General features: G+C 44.6%; 1 protein-coding gene across 6 annotated transcripts in view; it reads left to right on the top strand.

Annotated features, from left to right (window-relative positions):
• The window catches only part of ADAP2 (ArfGAP with dual PH domains 2), a 486416-nt gene that overhangs the window by 361603 nt on the left and 99572 nt on the right, over positions 1–25241 (top strand). For 5 of the 6 annotated variants that reach the window (XM_069199980.1, XM_069199979.1, XM_069199977.1 and 2 more), the window contains 2 exons: positions 16762–16839; positions 24348–24588. In XM_069199980.1, coding sequence (XP_069056081.1) covers positions 16762–16839; positions 24348–24588 — 319 coding nt within the window. The remainder of the gene's footprint in view (positions 1–16761; positions 16840–24347; positions 24589–25241) is intronic. The other variant, XM_069199978.1, reaches the window with a different exon arrangement.

The raw sequence follows: 25241 nt of genomic DNA, 5'->3' as shown, positions 1-25241 counted from the left end.
GGGACATACCCCATTTTTACTATTTTTGGTGCTTTCAACCTCCTTCCAGTTAGTGACAGGAATGGGTGTGAAACCAATGCGGAAAGCTAAACATTTCTGAAAACTAGACAAAATTCTGAATTCAGCAAGGGGTCATTTGTGTAGATCCTACAAGGTTTTCCTACAGAAAATAACAGCTGAAATAAAAAAATATTGAAATTGAGCTGAAAACAACAGCCATTTTTCTTTATGTTTTACTCTGTAACTTTTTCCTGCGATGTCAGATTTCTGAAAGCAATATACCGTTTTGTCTGCTGGACTCTTCTGGTTGCGGGGATATAAAGGGCTTATAGGTTCATCAAGAACCCTAGGTACCCAGAGCCAATAAATGAGGTGCACCCTGCAGTTGGTTTTCATTCTATACTGGGTATACAGCAATTCATTTGCTGAAATATCAAGAGTGAAAAAGAGGTATCAAGAAAACCTTTGCATTTCCAAAATGGGATCAAGATAAGGTTTTGAGGAGCAGTGGTTATTTGCACATCTCTGAATTCCGAGGTGCCCATACTAGCATGTGAATTGCAGGGCATTTCTCAAATAGACGTCTTTTTTACACACTCTCTTATATTTGGAAGGAAAAAATGTAGAGAAAGATAAGGGGCAATAACACTTGTTTTGCTATTCTATGTTCCCCCAAGTCTCCCGATAAAAATGATACCTCACTTGTGTGGGTAGGCCTAGCGCCCGCGACAGGAAATGCCCCAAAACACAACGTGGACACATCCCATTTTTTGACAAAATACAGAGCTGTTTTTTGCAAAGTGCCTACCTGTAGATTATGGCCTCTAGCTCAGCCGGCACATAGGGAAACCTACCAAACCTGTACATTTTTGAAAACTAGAGACCTAGGGGAATCCAAGATGGGGTGACTCGCGGGGCTCTGACAAGGTTCTGTTACCCAGAATCCTTTGCAAACCTCAAAAAGTGGCTAAAAAAACAAGTTTTCCTCACATTTCGATGACAGAAAGTTCTGGAATCTGAGAGGAGCCTCAAATTTCCTTCCACCCAGCGTCCCCCCAAGTCTCCCGATAAAAATGATACCTCACTTGTGTGGGTAGGCCTAGCGCCCGCGACAGGAAATGCCCCAAAACACAACGTGGACACATCACAGAAAACAGAGCTGTTTTTTGCAAAGTGCCTACCTGTAGATTTTGGCCTCTAGCTCAGCCGGCACCTAGGGAAACCTACCAAACCTGTACATTTTTGAAAACTAGAGACCTAGGGGAATCCAAGATGGGGTGACTCGCGGGGCTCTGATCAGGTTCTGTTACCCAGAATCCTTTGCAAACCTCAAAAAGTGGCTAAAAAAACAAGTTTTCCTCACATTTCGATGACAGAAAGTTCTGGAATCTGAGAGGAGCCTCAAATTTCCTTCCACCCAGCGTCCCCCCAAGTCTCCCGATAAAAATGATACCTCACTTGTGTGGGTAGGCCTAGCGCCCGCGACAGGAAATGCCCCAAAACACAACGTGGACACATCACAGAAAACAGAGCTGTTTTTTGCAAAGTGCCTACCTGTAGATTTTGGCCTCTAGCTCAGCCGGCACCTAGGGAAACCTACCAAACCTGTACATTTTTGAAAACTAGAGACCTAGGGGAATCCAAGATGGGGTGACTCGCGGGGCTCTGACCTGGTTCTGTTACCCAGAATCCTTTGCAAACCTCAAAAAGTGGCTAAAAAAACAAGTTTTCCTCACATTTCGATGACAGAAAGTTCTGGAATCTGGGAGGAGCCTCAAATTTCCTTCCACCCAGCGTCCCCCCAAGTCTCCCGATAAAAATGATACCTCACTTGTGTGGGTAGGCCTAGCGCCCGCGACAGGAAATGCCCCAAAACACAACGTGGACACATCACAGAAAACAGAGCTGTTTTTTGCAAAGTGTCTACCTGTAGATTTTGGCCTCTAGCTCAGCCGGCACCTAGGGAAACCTACCAAACCTGTACATTTTTGAAAACTAGAGACCTAGGGGAATCCAAGATGGGGTGACTCGCGGGGCTCTGACCAGGTTCTGTTACCCAGAATCCTTTGCAAACCTCAAAAAGTGGCTAAAAAAACAAGTTTTCCTCACATTTCGATGACAGAAAGTTCTGGAATCTGAGAGGAGCCTCAAATTTCCTTCCACCCAGCGTCCCCCCAAGTCTCCCGATAAAAATGATACCTCACTTGTGTGGGTAGGCCTAGCGCCCGCGACAGGAAATGCCCCAAAACACAACGTGGACACATCACAGAAAACAGAGCTGTTTTTTGCAAAGTGCCTACCTGTAGATTTTGGCCTCTAGCTCAGCCGGCACCTAGGGAAACCTACCAAACCTGTACATTTTTGAAAACTAGAGACCTAGGGGAATCCAAGATGGGGTGACTCGCGGGGCTCTGACCAGGTTCTGTTACCCAGAATCCTTTGCAAACCTCAAAAAGTGGCTAAAAAAACAAGTTTTCCTCACATTTCGATGACAGAAAGTTCTGGAATCTGAGAGGAGCCTCAAATTTCCTTCCACCCAGCGTCCCCCCAAGTCTCCCGATAAAAATGATACCTCACTTGTGTGGGTAGGCCTAGCACCCGCGACAGGAAATGCCCCAAAACACAACGTGGACACATCACAGAAAACAGAGCTGTTTTTTGCAAAGTGCCTACCTGTAGATTTTGGCCTCTAGCTCAGCCGGCACCTAGGGAAACCTACCAAACCTGTACATTTTTGAAAACTAGAGACCTAGGGGAATCCAAGATGGGGTGACTCGCGGGGCTCTGACCAGGTTCTGTTACCCAGAATCCTTTGCAAACCTCAAAAAGTGGCTAAAAAAACAAGTTTTCCTCACATTTCGATGACAGAAAGTTCTGGAATCTGAGAGGAGCCTCAAATTTCCTTCCACCCAGCGTCCCCCCAAGTCTCCCGATAAAAATGATACCTCACTTGTGTGGGTAGGCCTAGCGCCCGCGACAGGAAATGCCCCAAAACACAACGTGGACACATCACAGAAAACAGAGCTGTTTTTTGCAAAGTGCCTACCTGTAGATTTTGGCCTCTAGCTCAGCCGGCACCTAGGGAAACCTACCAAACCTGTACATTTTTGAAAACTAGAGACCTAGGGGAATCCAAGATGGGGTGACTCGCGGGGCTCTGACCAGGTTCTGTTACCCAGAATCCTTTGCAAACCTCAAAAAGTGGCTAAAAAAACAAGTTTTCCTCACATTTCGATGACAGAAAGTTCTGGAATCTGAGAGGAGCCTCAAATTTCCTTCCACCCAGCGTCCCCCCAAGTCTCCCGATAAAAATGATACCTCACTTGTGTGGGTAGGCCTAGCGCCCGCGACAGGAAATGCCCCAAAACACAACGTGGACACATCACAGAAAACAGAGCTGTTTTTTGCAAAGTGCCTACCTGTAGATTTTGGCCTCTAGCTCAGCCGGCACCTAGGGAAACCTACCAAACCTGTACATTTTTGAAAACTAGAGACCTAGGGGAATCCAAGATGGGGTGACTCGCGGGGCTCTGACCAGGTTCTGTTACCCAGAATCCTTTGCAAACCTCAAAAAGTGGCTAAAAAAACAAGTTTTCCTCACATTTCGATGACAGAAAGTTCTGGAATCTGAGAGGAGACTCAAATTTCCTTCCACCCAGCGTCCCCCCAAGTCTCCCGATAAAAATGATACCTCACTTGTGTGGGTAGGCCTAGCGCCCGCGACAGGAAATGCCCCAAAACACAACGTGGACACATCACAGAAAACAGAGCTGTTTTTTGCAAAGTGCCTACCTGTAGATTTTGGCCTCTAGCTCAGCCGGCACCTAGGGAAACCTACCAAACCTGTACATTTTTGAAAACTAGAGACCTAGGGGAATCCAAGATGGGGTGACTCGCGGGGCTCTGACCAGGTTCTGTTACCCAGAATCCTTTGCAAACCTCAAAAAGTGGCTAAAAAAACAAGTTTTCCTCACATTTCGATGACAGAAAGTTCTGGAATCTGAGAGGAGCCTCAAATTTCCTTCCACCCAGCGTCCCACCAAGTCTCCCGATAAAAATGATACCTCACTTGTGTGGGTAGGCCTAGCGCCCGCGACAGGAAATGCCCCAAAACACAACGTGGACACATCACAGAAAACAGAGCTGTTTTTTGCAAAGTGCCTACCTGTAGATTTTGGCCTCTAGCTCAGCCGGCACCTAGGGAAACATACCAAACCTGTACATTTTTGAAAACTAGAGACCTAGGGGAATCCAAGATGGGGTGACTCGCGGGGCTCTGACCAGGTTCTGTTACCCAGAATCCTTTGCAAACCTCAAAAAGTGGCTAAAAAAACAAGTTTTCCTCACATTTCGATGACAGAAAGTTCTGGAATCTGAGAGGAGCCTCAAATTTCCTTCCACCCAGCGTCCCCCCAAGTCTCCCGATAAAAATGATACCTCACTTGTGTGGGTAGGCCTAGCGCCCGCGACAGGAAATGCCCCAAAACACAACGTGGACACATCACAGAAAACAGAGCTGTTTTTTGCAAAGTGCCTACCTGTAGATTTTGGCCTCTAGCTCAGCCGGCACCTAGGGAAACCTACCAAAACTATACATTTTTGAAAACTAGAGACCTAGGGGAATCCAAGATGGGGTGACTCGCGGGGCTCTGACCAGGTTCTGTTACCCAGAATCCTTTGCAAACCTCAAAAAGTGGCTAAAAAAACAAGTTTTCCTCACATTTCGATGACAGAAAGTTCTGGAATCTGAGAGGAGCCTCAAATTTCCTTCCACCCAGCGTCCCCCCAAGTCTCCCGATAAAAATGATACCTCACTTGTGTGGGTAGGCCTAGCGCCCGCGACAGGAAATGCCCCAAAACACAACGTGGACACATCACAGAAAACAGAGCTGTTTTTTGCAAAGTGCCTACCTGTAGATTATGGCCTCTAGCTCAGCCGGCACCTAGGGAAACCTACCAAACCTGTACATTTTTGAAAACTAGAGACCTAGGGGAATCCAAGATGGGGTGACTCGCGGGGCTCTGACCAGGTTCTGTTACCCAGAATCCTTTGCAAACCTCAAAAAGTGGCTAAAAAAACAAGTTTTCCTCACATTTCGATGACAGAAAGTTCTGGAATCTGAGAGGAGCCTCAAATTTCCTTCCACCCAGCGTCCCCCCAAGTCTCCCGATAAAAATGATACCTCACTTGTGTGGGTAGGCCTAGCGCCCGCGACAGGAAATGCCCCAAAACACAACGTGGACACATCACAGAAAACAGAGCTGTTTTTTGCAAAGTGCCTACCTGTAGATTTTGGCCTCTAGCTCAGCCGGCACCTAGGGAAACCTACCAAACCTGTACATTTTTGAAAACTAGAGACCTAGGGGAATCCAAGATGGGGTGACTCGCGGGGCTCTGACCAGGTTCTGTTACCCAGAATCCTTTGCAAACCTCAAAAAGTGGCTAAAAAAACAAGTTTTCCTCACATTTCGATGACAGAAAGTTCTGGAATCTGAGAGGAGCCTCAAATTTCCTTCCACCCAGCGTCCCCCCAAGTCTCCCGATAAAAATGATACCTCACTTGTGTGGGTAGGCCTAGCGCCCGCGACAGGAAATGCCCCAAAACACAACGTGGACACATCACAGAAAACAGAGCTGTTTTTTGCAAAGTGCCTACCTGTAGATTTTGGCCTCTAGCTCAGCCGGCACCTAGGGAAACCTACCAAACCTGTACATTTTTGAAAACTAGAGACCTAGGGGAATCCAAGATGGGGTGACTCGCGGGGCTCTGACCAGGTTCTGTTACCCAGAATCCTTTGCAAACCTCAAAAAGTGGCTAAAAAAACAAGTTTTCCTCACATTTCGATGACAGAAAGTTCTGGAATCTGAGAGGAGCCTCAAATTTCCTTCCACCCAGCGTCCCCCCAAGTCTCCCGATAAAAACGATACCTCACTTGTGTGGGTAGGCCTAGCGCCCGCGACAGGACTGGATCACACAAGGGTCAATGGTAGTCCTTGCTTGAGGTCTACTGTTAACCCTGGAGTGATTCATTCCTGAAGCAGGCACTAGGCGCAGGCACACAAGCGGGGTTGTGTTTTTATCAGGACAAGTGGGGAAACACTGGGTGGTAGGAATTTTGAGGATACCTGCAGATCCCTGGACTTCTGCTCATTGGAATGCAAGGAAAATGTGTTTTTTAAGCACATAATGTAATTTCAAGGGGATTCTGGGTGAAGGAAAACTGGTGAAAGCCATGCAAGTCCTGCACCCTTGGTCTCCCCTGGTACTAGTTTGTTAAAGTTAACCCACCACTCACACTGGTTGGTTTTAGCACCTCCAGAAATTATGGTTTTAAAGCATGATTACTTATCAAAGTATCTGAATGTTGAAACCAAGCCTTCTGAAGGTGGGCCATAAAGCCGCGTCCAGGCACCAACCTCTTTATGGTCCATTCACACGCCATTCACGCACAACAAACAACCCTTTCATATCGCCAGCCACGGGCCCAATCCAATCAATCACTCCACTCACATTAACTTACCGCTGCCAGACAAGGGCCCATCACATTCACACGTCCCAGAACGGATTAAGTTTGACTACATTTTACCACCTGTCAAGTAACTGCCTCCTTCTTCCTTAACATTACCAAATGCATGCGTAACAAACCTTTACTAATGACTCCTGTGACAACCACCTGAGGCTCAGGAAGACATGTTTTTCATGCGCCTTTAGCGCACTCTCTGTGCTAAATCCAACTCCTTCCAGTTTGTGGATGCAAGTTGGGGGTGTCCGAGTATGCCGTACAAAGCGATTCCTCGAACTGAGTGAGCATATCTACCTTTGAAACTAAGGGAGACATGCTGGGGATTTCTCATGCTGTTACCTAAAGAGAAGGTCATAGGCTACCTGCCTCCTTCTTCCTTAACATTACCAAATGCATGCGTAACAAACCTTTACTAATGACTCCTGTGACAGCCACCTGAGGCTCAGGAAGACATGTTTTTCATGCGCCTTTAGCGCAATCTCTGTGCTAAATCCAACTCCTTCCAGTTTGTGGATGCAAGTTGGGGGTGTCCGAGTATGCCGTACAAAGCGATTCCTCGAACTGAGTGAGCATATCTACCTTTGAAACTAAGGGAGACATGCTGGGGATTTCTCATGATGTTCCCTAAAGAGAAGGTCATAGGCTATGGAAAAGGGTAGTGTTTGGTACATAGGGGGGTCCATGAGAACGTAGCATATGTCCCAGCCAACATTATGTGCAGTGATGTGACTATAATGCACTTATACAGCAAACTGAACATCTACTAAGTTCTGATGGAGGATGAACATGAAAAGCAGGTCAAACACTGACCTATACAAGTCATTCTCCTTTAGTGCTGGGATGGCACCAATGGGTTTGAATCCATAGGTGTAGATGATGTACATCTGTACTACCTTTACTATCTGCCTTCTACCTGTGCAATAACCCTGTGAAGGCACTCCTACCATAAGCTTTCCTTACCCATCCATGTCTCTGTTCTCATCAGAGTCCTGGCTAATCCTGTATAATAGCCAAGTGAACCTATACTAGTTTGTGGAAGCAAGTTGGGGGCTTCCAAGTATGCCCTACAAAGTGATTTCTCGAACTGAGAGAGCATATCTACCGTTGAAAGTAAGGAAGACATGCAGGTGAAGAAAGGGTACTCCGTGGCAATGTGGCATATGTTCTGTCTACTAGTATATGCAGTAGGGGGAAGAAAATGCATGTTAATTGAACAGAACACCGACCACGCCAAAAGGAAGTCCATGATGAAGTAAAATTCTGTGGCTCCTTGCCTAACGAAGCAGTGGCCCATGGACGTTCGGTATCCATGCACTGTCACTGAAAGGATTACCCAACAGCAGCTCAACCTCAGTCGATTTCCCAGAACTTTGCTTTAGTATGATACAACGTAAAGCAAGTAGGGATACAGAGGCCTGGTTGTGATGGACACTGGGGACAGTAATACCGACTCTCCTGCCGCTTTCCATGCTTTGAGCACACTTTACAGCGACGACATGGGCGATCCTTTTTGGGTGTTTTAGGTATGCGATCAGCAAAGTGTCGCTCCTGCAGTCTTGCCACATCCTCCAGAACATATGAGGTGGAGGCTGCTGCTTCTTCAGTAACAGCAGTGAGGCTTTCAATTACAGACAACTGGAAGTCAAGGAAAGTCATGAGTCTTCCTGTTGTTGTCTGACGGTAAACAACATACGCATTATATGTTGCCATCTGAATCAGGTGGGTAAACAGTTTCTTGTACCAAGTGCGAGTTTTACGACACGCATTGTATGGTTGAAGAACCTGGTCGTTCTTGTCCACTCCACCCATGTACTTATTGTAATCAAGTATACAGATGGGCTTGTGGACTTCGGCCATCTGACCCCAAACCGTGATGGGAGAAGTGCTCTCATCATGAATTGTAGTGAGCACGTATACATCACGTCTATCTAGGAACTTGACTGCGAGCAGTTCGTTAGAACGCAATGCAGTACTCTGTGATTTCTGGAGCTTCTTGCAAACAAGCTCCCGCGGGAATCCTTTGCGGTTACAACGAACTGTACCTCAGGCCACAGTGCCAGCTTTGTAGAGCTCACTGAACAGCTCTACTCCTGTATAGAAATTGTCCACATAAAGGTTATAACCTTTGTGAAGAAGTGGATGGACAAGTTCCCATACAATCTTACCTGTGACCCCTAACGTGGGAGGGCAACCTACAGGGTTTAGGGTAGAATCCTTCCCTGTATACACTCTCAGGCTGTACACATAGCCAGTAGAGCTCTCACACAGCATGTACAGCTTTATGCCATAGCGAGCTCTTTTGCTCGCAATGTACTGTCTGAAAAGCAGCCGTCCTTTGTACAGGATCAAGGACTCATCGACTGCTATATTCTTTCCAGGAGTATAGATCTCTGGAAACCTGGCAGACAAATGTTCCACGACAGGCCGAATTTTGAACAACCTGTCATGATCTGGATGGTCCCGGGGCAATGCAGCAGAATTGTCATTGAAATGCAGCATGCGCTGCAGTAGCAAAAAACGATCTCTGCTCATGTATGGTGCGAAGATGGGAGTTACCCAAACCGTGCGAGTCGTCCAGTAGGACTGCAAGGTGGGTTTCTGTACTAACCCCATTTTGAGGGTAAGGCCCAAAAATATCTTCAACTCCGCCAGCGAAGTGGGAGTCCACTGGCGTGCCCTAGAACGGGGCCCTAGAGTGCCTCCGCGCTCCCTCAGAAATTGGTCTGCACGCAAATTTGTTTGCTGCACAACTTTCTGAAGAAAGTCAACATCCAAAAACAGATAGATGTAGTCGACTGGCAAAACGTTAGCTGTATCGACTTTACATCCAGCGTCACCAGTAAAAGGTGGAATTTGGGGCTGAACCAAACAGGGGGGCTGCCAAGAGAGCACTCGTTCTGTGCTTGCGGCAGCAAGCACGTGCTCTCTGGGTTCGGCTAACCCAATGTGGTCCCGCTGCCCAGAATGTGCTTGCGAAGGGACAGCACGGATGTCGTCATTGTCTCCTTCAGACTCACTGGAAGAGGTGTCGTCAGATGGGACTCCGCCGACTGAAAAATCACTCCCAGAATCTGCCCCATTGTCCTCTCCCTCAGATGCTGTCTCAGTGTCTGCTGTCTCAGTCTCTGAGCCTACATCAGAACTGTCCTCCATAACCCGAGCTAGGGCTTGATCAGCAGTCATCCAACGAGACGCCATCTCTGCAACTGGCTAAACTGTCCCTCTAAATTACTATCCTACGTAGAAGGCAGATAGTCACAAAATTGCTTGTTGGTATGTTTGTTGTGTACAACAGGAAATGTCGTCACCTTACCTTCGCTTCTTCTCCAATTCTGCAGATTCTCTGAAAACACTGAAAAAAACAAAAAAAGAATGTATTACTTCACCTTACCACACACCCTGTGCAACAGTCATTTTTGGTGCTCTGCCTCCCATTACCTCCTCTTCTAATTCCCTCAGTACTATCCAGCAAAACTGCCACTACAGAAAAGACATGCATGCATGCATATTGTGTGTATATATATATATATATATATATATATATAATAATATATATATATTTATATGTTTAGAAACAAAGTGGTTGAAGGGTTGCTGGGCGGCACACTTCACTGCCGGTGCCCAGTGACAGGGAAGACCAATCTAGAAATTATCTAATGCCGAAAAATTTCACCGCACTCCATGAAGTACAAATAAACGTGTATTTTATTGCAGTCAATAACCACCAACGTGTTTCAACTCACCAAGGAGTCTTGATCACGGTCCTCGTGGAGTGCGGTGAAATTGTTCACCATTATAAAACAACACACACAAGAATAACAAGCATTTACAATGCAATGGGTCTCGCATCTGCTCGAGTTAGAGCTATTAGCGTTATAAACTCCTAACCCAACTTTTCTTGCCACATAAATTGATAATTTAAAGTTAAACTCTTTCACATAAGAGAGCCGATTCACAGCGCCATGGCCACCATGAGCATCATGTGAAGAGTTACACAAAAGGAAAAGAAGTTCGCTCGCAGTTAAACGTAACAGCAAAAGTGCAATTAGCCATGTACCAGGGGCGATGGCCAAGGCGGTAGCAAAACCTCCCCAAGGAGGGACAAAGGTAAATCATTTTCCAATGCCATCAAAGGAGTGGTAGTGATGGGCGTGAGGTGGGCGTTGTTAGAAGCCCAGATACACACCAACAAGTCAGAAAAGCAGCACATGGACGCTGCAATGCTTGTCCTGAAAAAAATATATATATCTATCTATATATATATCTATATAGATATATATATATCTATATAGATATATATATATATATCTATATAGATATATATATCTATATAGATATATATATGTGTATACATATATACACATATATATGAGACTCATGTCACAAATCTTTTTCTTTTTATACATGTGTGCTTGCCCTCGGCAAAGCACACATGTATAAAAAAAAAAATGGCCCCATTGATGGTCACCCTAAGGGCTGACCACCAACAATTTGTTTTTTTTTGTTTTTTTTTACCCTGGGGGGGCGATCGGCCTCCCCAGGCAAAACTACGTTTTTTTTTTTTCCCCTGGGGTCGGCCCGTGTTCCAAGGGCCGACCCCGCCATTTTTTTTTTCTTTTTTTAATTTATTTTTTTTTGTGGGGGGCGCGATCGCCCCCCAAAACAGTATAAATAATTAAAATATTGCCGGGGGGGGGGGTGGCCCTTTTACGAGGGGGCCGACCCCCCCAAAGAAGATCCCTGGTGCCTAGTGGCGTTTCCTGGCCGTGGATCGCAGCCGCGCTGCGATCCACGGCCAGGAAACGGTGCCAGGGAGGCATCGATGGAAAGGGGAGAGCCTCCCCTTTCCATCGATGCCTCCCTGGCATCTGGGGAGGCCGTTTTGGCCTTTTTTTCCCCACCGGAGAAGGAAAGAACGCTTACCTCCGTCTCTCCTTCTCCGGTGGGGAAAAAATGTGACGTTAGCGCGCCTCGCGGCGCGCTGACGTCATAAGGGGGCGGGAGGGGGGTGGGATGGAGACGCGGAAGCTCTTCCGCGTCTCCTACGGTAAAAAAATAAAAAAATAAAAATCCTCCGGTGCATTGCACCGGAGGATTTTTAACCCCCTCCCTGGTGTCGGCCACTGGTCGTGACCCGCACCAGGGAGGGAGTGTGGGCGTCGGCCAGTGGCGACGCCCGCATTTAACGGGTTAAAAGCATACAATAAAACATTGTAATTGATTAAAATAAACAATGAACAACATATATATTAGAACCATTATAATGACAGTTCATATATCTTTTTCCCAATGAATTGTTGGTCAGTCTTTAGTTTGTTAAATATTCAGCATGTTCATCACTAGATCCGTATATTTCACATAGTTATTTTAAAACACCTTCAATGTTAAAGCAGAACAAGGCTATTTCTTTACAAAATCGTAAACCTGATATATCAGAAACGATAATAAGTATTTTACATTGTGATAAAAACACAGAACAGCAACATATAATGTCTGCCCGACTTCTGCAGTAGGTACAAAACTGGCAGGCTGGCTGCGCTCTTTTCGATTTCCATGGTTGTTCCACTTCTCCTATATCGAAGAGCCCTAAACATAATCAAAAGTATCTGAGTTGAAGCTGACGTGATATAGATGCAGCATGATATGTTGAAATTAATTTGTTATGTAGTTGCACTTGGTCAAATCCCAGTGAAGGCAATTTCCAAATGTTCTCTATTTTAGGACCTATTGCAGATGTCTTTCTTTAAGAGTCATTCAAAAGTGGCTTATGAAAATTCTAGATTCCATGAGTGTACTGTTCTTTGGTCTGTAAGAGTAGTGGAATTACATTATGCACATAGGTATTTCCTAGTTTCTAGAAATGTCAGATTTGTTACAAATGTCTTTCAAAAAGAATTTGACTCCAAGGACTTCATCCTTTCCCCCCAGAAGTCCCCAACTCCACATGCTTCTTGTTCTTGAACCTCTTTGTGGAAGGTTGTAGAAGGTTGTGCAATGTGTGCTGACTCCTTGTCTCAGTATTTAGGACCTTATAGTTGAAAATTACCCCCTTCCCCTTGACTGGGGTACAGGCTAAAAAATACACTATAATTAGGGTAATTTGAAAAGATCTGAGCCTCACAGATTTGACCAGGCTTAAAGAGTGATTTTTGCACCAAGTGTTTCTGGCATAATGAAAAAGAAAAACAATGTAAACAACTTTACATTGCATCCAACATCCAGAGTCAGGGGCAAATGGAAGTCTTTGAGCCTTGTATCTGGGAGAGAAAGAACAGCTCTGAAGGTCCGTTGCGGCTTATAATTTTGAGTAGAAATGTGACACACACATATGCACACTTGCTCCACCCATCCAAAAGTACACATATTCATTCCTACCCATACATTCACAAGTACACACATGTACACTTGCTCACACGCATACATTCATATGTGCATGCATTCCTACGTACACCCATAAATTCACAGGCACACAGATGCACCCTTACTCACAACACCCATTCACAAGTACATACATGTACACACACACTCACATCCACCCATTCACAAGCACGTACACGTACAAACTTGCTCTCATCCATTCACTGCACACATGCCCAAAAACGCATACATTTATACTTACATACATTCACCCAGACATTAAATAAAGCACCTACTGGATCACACCAGTGAAGGCAGGACAAGCAAGTGGTGGGAGGGAGAAGCAAGACAGCCCAAAAAGGAGCTGGAGGTCTGGGGTAGGGAAGTTAGAAACAGAAGATGCAGTCATCTTCTCTCATTGTCTAACCTTGTCAAAGATCAGCCAATGAGGGAAGGACCTTCTCTAACTCATCACAAAGTGGGTGGGGTTAATGAGACGCTGATCCCATCTCACACTCTGATTCTCTTTGAAAGGGTGGTGTTAGGAGTCACTGGTATGCATTCAACTGTGGTAATTCAGGTCTTAAACCTCAAGCTCTCAGGGCTGTCTCTATTAATAACGCTCCGTCTCGATCAAGGAATGGTCTTTGTAGGGCTTTGCCGGGCTGATATAGTCACTGTCCTCAGAAGTGTTAGATTTTTTAGGTAAGCAAACCAGTGGCAGCCGGCAGCTTTGGGAGGGGGGCAGGCGGGGCACACACAAACACACACATACAAACACACACACACACAGACTCATTCTTTCACACACAGTCACGCACGCACGCTCATCCATTAACAGCACTCATTCCATTCAAACATGCACGCACGCACCAAACATTCATTTTACAAGATCACACACATTCATTCTTTCACACACACACGCACGCACTCACATCCATTAACAACACTCATAACAATCAAACATGCACGCGCGCACCAAACATTCAATGTAAAACATAACACACATAAATACACACACACACTTACCTTTAGCCTCCAGGTCCCAGGAGGGTTGGGACAGCTGCCTTCCCTCATTGGCTGACCTGGGGTCAGCCAATGAGGGAAGGCAGCAGTCCCAGCCTCGTCACAGAGTGGGATGGGGTCAGTGAGACTGCTGACCCCACCCCACTCTGTGACGAAGTGTCACTGATTGACACTCGCCCTGGGCGCTTCAGGGCTTAAACCTGAAGCGCCCAAGGAGAGTGTCAATGGGTGACGCTTTCCTCGTCACCCAGGGGAGGGCCTCGAGGCACCTTTGCTGGGCCGAGGAGGTCACGCACATAGGAGCTGTGATCTCCTCAGCCCAGCAAAGTTCAGCTCAGGCATCCAGAAGTCTGCGCAAATCGCGCATGGCTCACTCCTGGCTGCCTGACCTGAACATGAAGAGTGTCTGTCAGGCTGACCTTTGTTCAGCCTGACAGACACTATTCATGGGGTCGGGGGGTGTGGCCCCTCCGCCCTAAAGGAAGGGCCGCCACTGAAGCAAACCCAATCTCAGGCTGCCAGGCGCCTGCACATTAGGGCAGGTTAAGCATCTGGCTCCCTGACATTATGAGTGCCTGTCAGGTGGAACTTTGCTCAGCTGGACAGACACTCATCAAACTTAGTGAAAGAGGGATGCCTGTAATGATGGCCCGTCACTGCTAGGGGTGAAGGAAATGGTTCGCAAAGTTATGTACCTAAAACCCAGCATGTTTAAAGTATTGTTCACCATTCTGGGAGAAATGTGTTGTAGATTTTCTTCTGGAGAAAAACAGCTCTGGATGATCCCCATTGAACAGCTGTAGAAAATCTAACCTATAGTAGGCCTTATTGAGAGTGGAGCTCAGCTCCTCCTCAACTAATTAATTCCCTGCCGTGTGTTATAATGAGATAGATTTTCCATGCGCACTACAATGCTAAATGAGTGTATTCTGTCACTGATGTGTTAACATTTCCTGAAGAGATTACAGGCTTCGTCATAGTTGTACATGATTGAATACTTCAAGCATGTACATCTATGAAAAAACAATGCTGGAGAACACCAGCTGCTTCCATCCTGCAATCGTGGCAGTGGAATGCAAAAGAGGGGACAAATATCACTTATTAGTCCTGATATAGTACTTCTCTTAATTGTTCCTGGGTTTCCTACAACAAAATGTAGTGCTTTCTTGAATCTGTGCATAGAATGAGTAATGATCCACAAAGGATTGCCTTTTGCGGCAGAATATGGGTTATCTAGCACACCGCTGGACACATATATCATTGTAATCTGAAAACAAGCTAATTCAGTGCAAAGCTCTTGTGAGATGTGGAAGAATGAAGCTACAGGTTTATTAATTCACACTTTTTAACTTGGGCATTAATGATCAATAGACAAGACTGAATTAGAAACTGACAAATAGCTAGGATCTGTTATGACATTTTTTCGATAGATGAATATAAAAAGGCAGAATTGACAAGAAGTGGTTAGTCAGTTCTGATTGTCAATGGAATTTAAGAATTTATATAAATATTGCCAAGGGAAATAGGGAGATTAAGGGCATGATTTAGAACTCGGCGGGTTAGTCCTTCACAACAGTGATGGATATCCTGTTTGCCGAAATCTAAATTCTATAGGATAGGATGGGATATAGATTTCGGAAGACATGATATCTGTCACTTTAATGACGGAGTAACACGTCCTCCAAGTTCTAAATCAGGCCCTTACTGTGTTTAAAAATCTTGACCTCCTCCTCACTTGCCCTGCACCTTTTCTAATCAAAAGCCATTAAATAGTTAGAAGTGGTGACATGACACTATCAGATTATGTCAAGGCTAGAAATTATAAATTGTCTACCCAATGACATTAAATCTTTAGATGACTCTATTAAATACCCATTTTTGTCATAATTATATTTTAAATTCCATCTGGTGTAACAGTAGTTGCTAATCACAAGTGGATGTAGTATTTTATGAACCGGACAGGCATGTTTACTCGGACAAGTCCACTTGCACCATATATGATTAGGTTTTGTCTTTAGGTTGAACCTACTATCATAGGCGCTTCATGCTGAGAGACAGATTGTGGCTTACCCAGAACATAAAAGAGCCTGGAGCCACCCATTGCTTACCATTGGTTGGCTTTTCTTGTCACTCTCTTTTATCTGCTTCTTATTTGTGTCCCAGGTTGTCAATCTTCTGTTTGTCCTTCCCTTTAGGTATTGAAGCTTTACAGTCTCTTTGATTGGCTGCCATCTCTGCTTATATTGCTTGCTTGGCAGTATGTGTGTTTTCCGAGCCATCTCCCCTGCTCTCCGTGTTGCTGTCGATCACAACTTTCACCCACCCACACCGCTTGTGCTTCTCCATATTGCTTCCCCCACATCCTCTGTATTGCTTTACCCCCATCGTCTGTGTTGCTGCTTCTGCCTAATCCTCCCCACTCTTGCCTTTGCTTTCACGAGCTATCCACCCCTCCCCAGGGTTTTGATGGTCCCCTCTTGTGTTGCTTCCACGTTCACCCACCCTCCCCTTTTGCTTTCACATTCCTTCTAGCATCCCCATGTTATTTAGGCTCCCCAGCCTGTCCACTTTAAAAATAAAAGCTTTGCACATTTTATTTTCTTGTTAGTTATCAATTTAACTCGGTTCGATAACTGAAAAGGAAAAAAAACACCCATGTGCCCACAAAATGATGCAGGCGGCTGCGTCAAAGGTTTTTTTCAATCATCCTGGACGCCGTGCAGCATGGCAGAAAACGAGTGGCAAAACCGACAAAGTCAAGACCTGTTGGCTTTGCTAATGCTTGTTGAAAATAGCTTGTTGAACATGAAGGTTACTGTGCAATTACTAAAACAGTGTCATTCTGTATTACAGCAAAGAGAACCATTTAAGAAACGCTGGTTTACTTTGGATTCACTGGAGAGGAAACTGCTGTATTACAAAACTCCAATGGTGAGTCGGCTGCAACGTCATCCTTCTAAGATCTGCTTCTTCTGACCAGGCTTATCGCAAGTTGTGATTTGATCACCAGAATACATGGATATCTTCTGGTCTTGCTGTCCCAATAATCAGTCCCCTTAGTGCATCTCTTCCTGAACAGGCACCATAGTTTGCCTGCTGACATTTGTGTAAACCACAGGTCACAAGTGAAAAACTCGACAGGGCCCAATCACTGTTTCATCCTTCAGAGGTCAATTAATAGAAACTCCTGTTATTTGAAGTGCAGTTAAACGTAACCAGACGTTTCATTTAAACTCTCTCTGGCATCGGCCAATGGTCCTCAGAGGCACTGGGAAGGAACAACCACATATGAGGTAAAAAAGAAAGATTTTATTTTTGGAACACTGACTACTGCACAGCAAACATTTTTTCATTCATGAAGGGGAATGACTCCCATAGGGAACTTTTCCCTTTTGTGAATGCATTACCATTTCGTTGGCAAAACATTTCTAAATTGCATACATATCCGGTACTTGAAAGGTATGCCTACAGCACGCCCCTTCAAATACTGAATTGGTGTGGTTTGCAATCCCACTTTAGAAATCAGTAAACATTTACTGATTTCTGAAATGGGATGAGAACATTAAAAAAAAAAAGAAAACTTTTTTGCACTTGCAAACACCGAATTGGATCGTTTGTGATAGTAAAAATGTTTTGTACATTGAGCCAAAATTATTTGGCTGTAACACTGTTTTGGTAGCATAAACATTTTAAAGAGTCACCTTTTTTGCATATGCCCTGCCACTGACTCAGTCCTAAAATTCATGCTCTGAACCGCTGTATAATGTCAGGATAGCTGCAGAGAGAACACGTTTTCGTAACTGCAGTGCATAAGTCTTGGTTCATTGAGTAGCCTGCATTAAACTTGGAGGAATCAACGGCAGCCTGAGATTAGAAATAAATGTAAATTGTGTACACCTCCAGATTGGATAGAATACAAAATATTAGAGTTTCACATTTTTTCCCAAAAAAGCTGACGACAAAAAGACAAGCGCTCAATATTAACACATTTAAAATCAAGCCTCGGTCAGTGACCACTTCCACAGCTTCCAGCACAGCCACCATACTGTCTCAACAGGCTGCTTGTTCCGCAGCTGACATCACAGGGTTCAAAATGAGCCTTGCAATGTTTTCAGCATGCATGGCATGGTATACAATGCACATGTTAACATCTGTACAAAGCGCGCCAAAGTCTGCAGAGTGCATGGCGGGTTCAAGCAGGCGTGGGCTGACTCAGTGAGCATGGCTTAGCCTGTTGAAGATTTGACACGATCTGTAGCTGCCATGGCAGGGGTATAACGGGCAGGTTGGTGTAGACAGCTGTGGGCACTGCCAGGAACATTCATTTGCTGCTAGGCCTCAACCGGGTTCTTGGGTAGACAGCTTCTGGATGCCGTGCTCTCCGTCGTGCGCCCTGCTGGGGCTGAGCTCTGACATTGATGGGCGAGGGTCACACACGAGATGAGGTCAGAGAGTGAAAGGCTGGTGTTCATGAGCAGCTTCAAGACGCAGGCCAGGGCCACATTGGAGAGTATGGGGAGTGATAGGACAGGGGTAAGAGTGGCCTGAGGCTATAGAAGGCTGATAGGGTGCTACATGAACTCACATGGTGTCATGTGTCTGATACCGTGCCAGATGAGGGGGTATAAACATAAACAGGGACTAATGGTTAAAGCCGTAGTGTCCAGCATCGTGGTGAGTTCTATGGACTATGACGGCTATCTTAAAATGGGGTTTTTATTATCAGCAGGTTTCATTATCATTATAGAAAACCCTCATTCTACGATGGAGTCCTTTTATCATTATATTTCAGAGTTTGCACCTTAGATCGGCAGCCTTTCACCTGCATGCAGAGATGCACTCTACGTTCTCCACAGCTACGCCCCAATATCTTGAGGAGTTGGGACTCTGCAGGAAAGGAGCGCCAGCTCTTTAGATACATGCTTCAAATGGAATACTTTTACCCTGTTCTCCAAAGACAAATATCTATAGGAAAAATGTAGACATACGAGTTAAGCCAGCCCATGAAGGGGTCTCCCCTAAGCGAAAGAATGACTAAAGGAGGCTGATTTCGTTTTCGCATGCCTTCACAAAGAGAAAGGAGTCTCTTGGGGACCCCTTCCCCTTTGCAAATGAGTTACCACCAATTTGAAATTGGTGGTAACTGCGATTGTTTTGCAACAGCATTCACGGTCACAAAACAATCATACATACCTCTGCGATTCGGTATTAGAAAGGGATGCTCTTGGCACACCCCTTCCTAATACCGAATCAGTATGTAGTCGCAAATCCAATTTGCGATTCGGTAACAAGTTACCGAATCACAAATTGGACTTGTTACATACCAAAATGAATTTTTGTGATCACAAAAATGTTTGCTACATTTGGCCCCAAACTCCTACATTATTTAAAGCACTATGGGCTATTTGGTCTTTCCTCTCCCAAACGGTCTGGAGAATTGGTTCCCTTTTCCTCTTAAGGGAGTGCACTAGTGCTTTTCTATGAGGTCTAAATACTGCTAAAAAATTTCCTTATGCTACTTACATTTAGGTGTGCACTTAAACAATTGTCAGAGAACCGATTCTTAAGCCTATTAGACGTAATAGATGAAAAATTATGGAGTATTCCACATATGATCTGCATAGCGTTTCTTGGTTTTATAACAGCCAAAGGTTTATGCTCAAACCAGAAAAAGTTGGTTTCCCTGGCATACTTTAATGAAAATACAATTTTACCATCCCCAGCTAATGCCTGTGATTGCAGAGAATCTGCACATGTGATTTTCTGTTGTTGTAAATGCATTCTGCATAGACAAATCTGCTGATCTTAATTTTGTGGGTCACGATATACTATCTGACTGCAGATGCTATCTTTGAGTGTGTGTGTGTGTATGTATATATATATATATATATTTCCATGTGTGTGTGTGTGTGTGTATATATATATATATATATACATATATATATATATATATAAATATATATATATATTTGGTTTAGGTGCTCACAAAAAAGTGACACTGGGTGACAAGATCTTATATATATATATATATATATATACATATATATATATATATATACATGCAAAAAAGAATAGAGAACTCTGGGTAGTTCCCAAGTTTAAGTGGAGAGCAGCTCTAGGAAGGAGCACCCTGCAACACCAGCGACACTCTAGATTTGCTCATCTCAAATGTCTGTTTATCTAGCAACTTTTTTAAGCATAGGATCAGCACAGTGCTATCCATGCCGAGTTAGATAGTGCCAAAGTCTTTTGCCATTTGTACAGCAAAGTCTTTAAGCATAGGTTTGACACAGTGTCAACCTTGCCGAGCTGTAAAATGACAAAATCCATTTACCACTCCAGGCACAGTATATATATACATATATATATATATATATATATGTATTTTTTTCTGATGTTCACCAGTATGTAGTTGTAGTTAGGACCATGTTTCCATAGAAAAAAAAATTTGCCTATATTTTTGGCGTTGTTTCACAAATCTTCATGAAATTTTGCTGGTGATTCGTGCTGCGCACGGAAAGATTCGGGGTGCTCTGTCATAGGAGTTTTGAACACGACTACAGCCCAAACTGCTGGATGGAATTACACCAAATTTGGCTGACAGGTAGTTTTTGGTACGCAGATTATGCTTTCAGTAGTTTGGTGTAAATCCGTTCAGTAGTTATTGAGAAATGTAAAGAAATCCAAATTTGTATATCTCTGGCCGCAACGACTTTGCCAATAAGGACGATCTTGTGCAGGGAAATGCAGAGCTCTGATTGGCTGCCTGCACTTCAACCAGAATTGTTGCCAGCCATCTTGGGACTTGGCATCAGCTGAGCCCCTAAAAAAAAAGTGAAAAAAAGAAAAGGGGCCAGGGTAAGTACATCCTGACCCCTTAGCTCTGGGCAAAAAAGCCCTTTTTAAAAAAAAAATGTTAGGGTGAATTTGCTACAGCGTTATTATTTGCATTACAAATAAAAAACAAACAAAAAAACACGTGCAGTCTTCCGCGCTTGTTTGATTAAAGCCCCTGGGTGGGCCAGGTCCCGGAGACGTGTTTAAAATAAAAGAGGGGGGTACGTGGCCCCCCTCCTAGGCTTATTCCTGCCCCTGGGACAGCCACCTCCCTGGGGCATTTTTTTCATAATACGCTGGGGGTCCAATTGGATTCCCCTGCACCCCGGGACCACCATCCCACGGGGCAATATGTATTTATTATACAGGGGGGGCATCTGGACCCTGCAGCCCCTGGGCCTGCCACCTCCCTGGTGCTGATTACAAAAGTAATGAAGAGGGTCTGTGCAGGCCCTTGGGACCACCATCTCCCGCATGGCCCCCTCATGAAACCTATAATGGCCCTGGTGCTCTTCACACCCCAGGGCCTGCTCCTGCTATGTTCGCCATGCCCATCCCGGGACTTAGCTGTTTACTGTCACGTGGTGGGAACTGTTCCTACCTAGTCACAGCAAACAGTCTGCTCACAGCAAGTGAGAGCTGTCAAACAGCACTCACTTGCTGCGGATAGAATAACAGTGGAAACAATTGCTTTTGCTGACAGGAAACTGCATACTTAGCAGCTCCCTGTGTGCAAAAGCAGTGCCGGCTCCCGGAGGAGGCAGGGAGCCAGCTGGGACCACGGGGGCCTTCAGGCTCCCCCAAGGTACCCATCGCACACTGGGCGCCCTGTGGGACACCCAGGATTGATGGGCAGGCCCCAGGGATGGGGTCCCTGGAGCCGAAATGGGCCGTGGAGGGGGGCATTTGGTCCTCTTCCTCCCCAAAAATAAAGTAACTGGTGAGGCTGGGCCCCAAGGTATGGGGTCCCTGGGGCCAAAATTGGCTGGGGGAGCGGGCCACTTGTCCCCACCTGCCCCCCCTCTAAATATAAAAAAAGAAGACCAGGCCATTCTGGCCATGGTGCTAATTTCACAGAAGCTGAACCTTATATAAACGTAGCAGGTGCCCCAGTTAAACTGCACTTCTGGAAAGGCCAAGTTATCCTTATACCTGGGCTTTGCGATGGGAAAGCAGGTATGTTTTCTCTGCAATTCTACATTAAAAAAAAAGAATCTGTAATCCTTTGTGGAGGTGAATGGATCTTTCATCTATTGGAGTGCAGTCAGACACTCTCACACCCACTATCACACCCAGACAAAAACTCTCACAGCCAGTCTCCCACCCAGCCACACCTATTCTCACACCCAGAGAGAGTTCTGCGGCAAACTCCTGCTGTGCACGGCCAAAGGCCATGCGCGAGATTGGGTGGATATAGGGGGTTGGGCGCAGGGCCCAGCTACAGGCCAGGCCCCGCGGCCAACTCACGCCGCACACGGCCAAAGGGTGTGAGTGGCAGTGGTTGGATTAAAGTATAGTAATGAAAAAAATAATAGAAATTCACTGAAAAAAACCAAGGTTACAGGGACGTTATAGTTAGGAAATAGAATTTAAAAAAACATACATATTTGTTTAAAAAACTAAAGTTTTCAGGGATGTTATAGTTAGGTTCTAAACTTACTCACACACAAACAGATAAATTCAGCAGTTATAGTTAGAATTATTTCAAGTAACTTATGGCGTAAGGTGACTATAACTCACACGTTCACCATGCACTGCTAATTACCCCAGATTTTACGGCACTCATGACAAGTTTTATAACATCAATAAAAATATCAATGAAACATTAGAAGTCACTTTATTGAAGAAAAAACTGCAGTTATGGATACTTTAGGCCACAAGTTATAGTTATTTGAAATAACTCTAATTATAACTGCTGAATTTCTCAGGTGTTATTCAAGTATATTCAGAACCTAACTATAATGTTCCTGTAATCTTGTAACCTACCTTTGTTTTTTAAGTGAATATATATATTTATATATAGTGTGTGTGTGTTTGACATGCTGTGGAGTGTAGGATGCGCTCAATATGGGCCAATGTGGAGTCTGGAAGGCCATGGAGCAATGTGTTAGCGCCATCCAGGTGCAAAAGCACAAGGGCTTGTACAGCAGTTCTATAGTCTCTTTCTTGAAGAAACAGTTTTACTTTCTTTAGAAAAGAGAGCTGGCACCAGGCTGCCTTTGTTGTTTTTTTTTTTAACTTTGTTTCTTGAAGGTGAGGTTGGTGTCCTGGAATAAATTAAGCTGACTTGGTATTCAGTAAAAGTTCTGGTTTGAAGCAGTCAAGGTACACGTCATTGAACCATTCTTGTACTATTTATTGGTTGGTGTTCCTGGTCAATAACAGGAATTCTGTTTTAGTGGGTTTGAGCTTCAGTTAAGTGCTGGACACCCAGGTCTGAATGAAGTGCAAGTAGTTTTCTAAGTAGTGAAGGAAACATTCGAGTAGAATTGCGTTGTTTAGGGATCAGGAGGTGCCCATGTGAGTGAAATGGTGTCAGGTGGAAAGCTCAATGAAAAACCAGTGAAGGACATTGCCAGTGAATCCCATTCAGACTCCAGGGTGTGGATGAGGGTGAGATGTTTGACTGTGTTTAAGGCAGCTGAGTGATTGAGAAATAAAAGGAGGCCGGGGTCAACTTCATCTGTGAACATGAGGGTGTCATCTATGCTCCGTAAAGCCTTGGTGCTGCTACAGGGTCTGAAGCCAGATTGGTATCCCATCTATGATGGGCTCCCATCTGAAGAAACAAATCCTGTTCCATTTTGTAGATGTTACTGAACTACTTATGGATTCATTTAGAGTTCACAAATGGAGGACATCTATCATAAAGCAGATGTCCTGTACCCCAAATCTGTGGTTCCCCCACTCTGTTTAGAGTAATTCAAGTGCCATGTTTCAGACGGCAGATCCTTTGCTAACTCCGCCACTGGAAGCCTATTCACTCTTTTGGGCTGTCAGTCAATGCACATAAGACAGCCCGCCCTACTTAGGATGTGCATTCCAGCGCACATTTCTCCTGTGTAGCATGTGTAGCACTGCCAGGGAAAGCTTAGCGGTCTTGAAAAGGCAACCAAAGAAATACCCCCCTCACTCAATAGAAGAAAACTTCCTCTGTGTCAGGGCCACTTGTGTTTTTTCTGTTTCAGTAACAAACCCCTGCTTTGGGAGATTGTTTTTGAAAAACAAAAACTTGGCTGAGCAAGATCACTAAATTAAATAAGGTGCCCACTTGGGAAAGCTGCAGTGCCTGTAGCGGAGCCATCACCATAGCTGGCAGTCTTCCACCAGGGCAACAGAGAGGATCTCTTTGCTGGCCTAGCAGGACAGCAGACCCTCTACCATGCTCTACGTAGGCTCTGATTTTTATATGTATTAGTGCCAAAAAATGTTAATGAAACAAAGTGTTGCTTTAATCATGTTATAAAATCCATGCTGATAATGTAACATTCTAATACTCTTTCATGTATTGTTAAGTCAATTAATAACACAGGACATTAGATTGCATTGTTCAATTTTAAATTTGCTTAGCCTACACTGACAGACAATTGTGACCATATCAGTGTTTTTTACAGGATGCCTACGAGCAAGGTGGAGTTTTCATTGGAAGCACTAACCATGGGTACAAAGTGAGAGATGTTTTGCCAGCTGGACTAACAGCAAGAAAGTGCAGAGCAGGAATAAGCATTGAGACTCCAGAAAGGATTTTCTTGCTTACTTGTCTAACTAAGAATGAGCAGACGGAGTGGATAAAAGCTTTAAATGATATAATTTCCCGACCAATGACACCTCAAGACTATGCAGGTATGTCATTTCAGCTTTATTTACTGCATTGTCTTGATACAATGATGCCAGATATACTCTATGGTGCAAATTCACAAAAAAGTAAGAGGGCAAATCGATTTGGCAATTATTGTAGATTTGCCACATTTGCCACATAATCCATCATCTGGCACATAATCTGCAGATTTGAAAAAAAAAAAATGTCTAGCTCAAACACTTCAAACGTTGCCCCACAGTGGAAGGTCCTTTGCAAAAGTTGACTGGTCACCTTTCTGTAACCTATTGCTATATTTGAGTGTTAAACAGGTACTAACGAGGTACAACTAATGCCCAGTTGTTGTAGAGGAGGATGAAATACACGAAGGCAGCTATCCTTGCTCACATGTAGTAGTTTATTCTTCAAGGTACAGCATTGTGCAGCTTCCCTCTCACCAGCCTCTCTCGCCACTGCCACCCTCAGGAATCGTGCCACCCCAACCTTCCACATTCCATACTGCCCTTAGGAATTCCATAATCCCCATTACAACACACCTTTTCCCTTTAAACAAAAAAACAAAACAAAAAAATATATGAGAACGAGAAAGAAAAAATACAACCACCCCGAAAAACAAATACAACAAATTAAACTAACCGACAATGAAGTTGAACCTTAAATACAGGATGACAGTTTTTTT

Source organism: Pleurodeles waltl, chromosome 7, assembly GCF_031143425.1.
Source record: "Pleurodeles waltl isolate 20211129_DDA chromosome 7, aPleWal1.hap1.20221129, whole genome shotgun sequence".
Classification (NCBI taxonomy): Eukaryota; Metazoa; Chordata; class Amphibia; order Caudata; family Salamandridae; genus Pleurodeles; species Pleurodeles waltl.
Note: the sequence above shows the minus strand (reverse complement) of the source record. Positions and strands in the feature narration are given on the sequence as shown.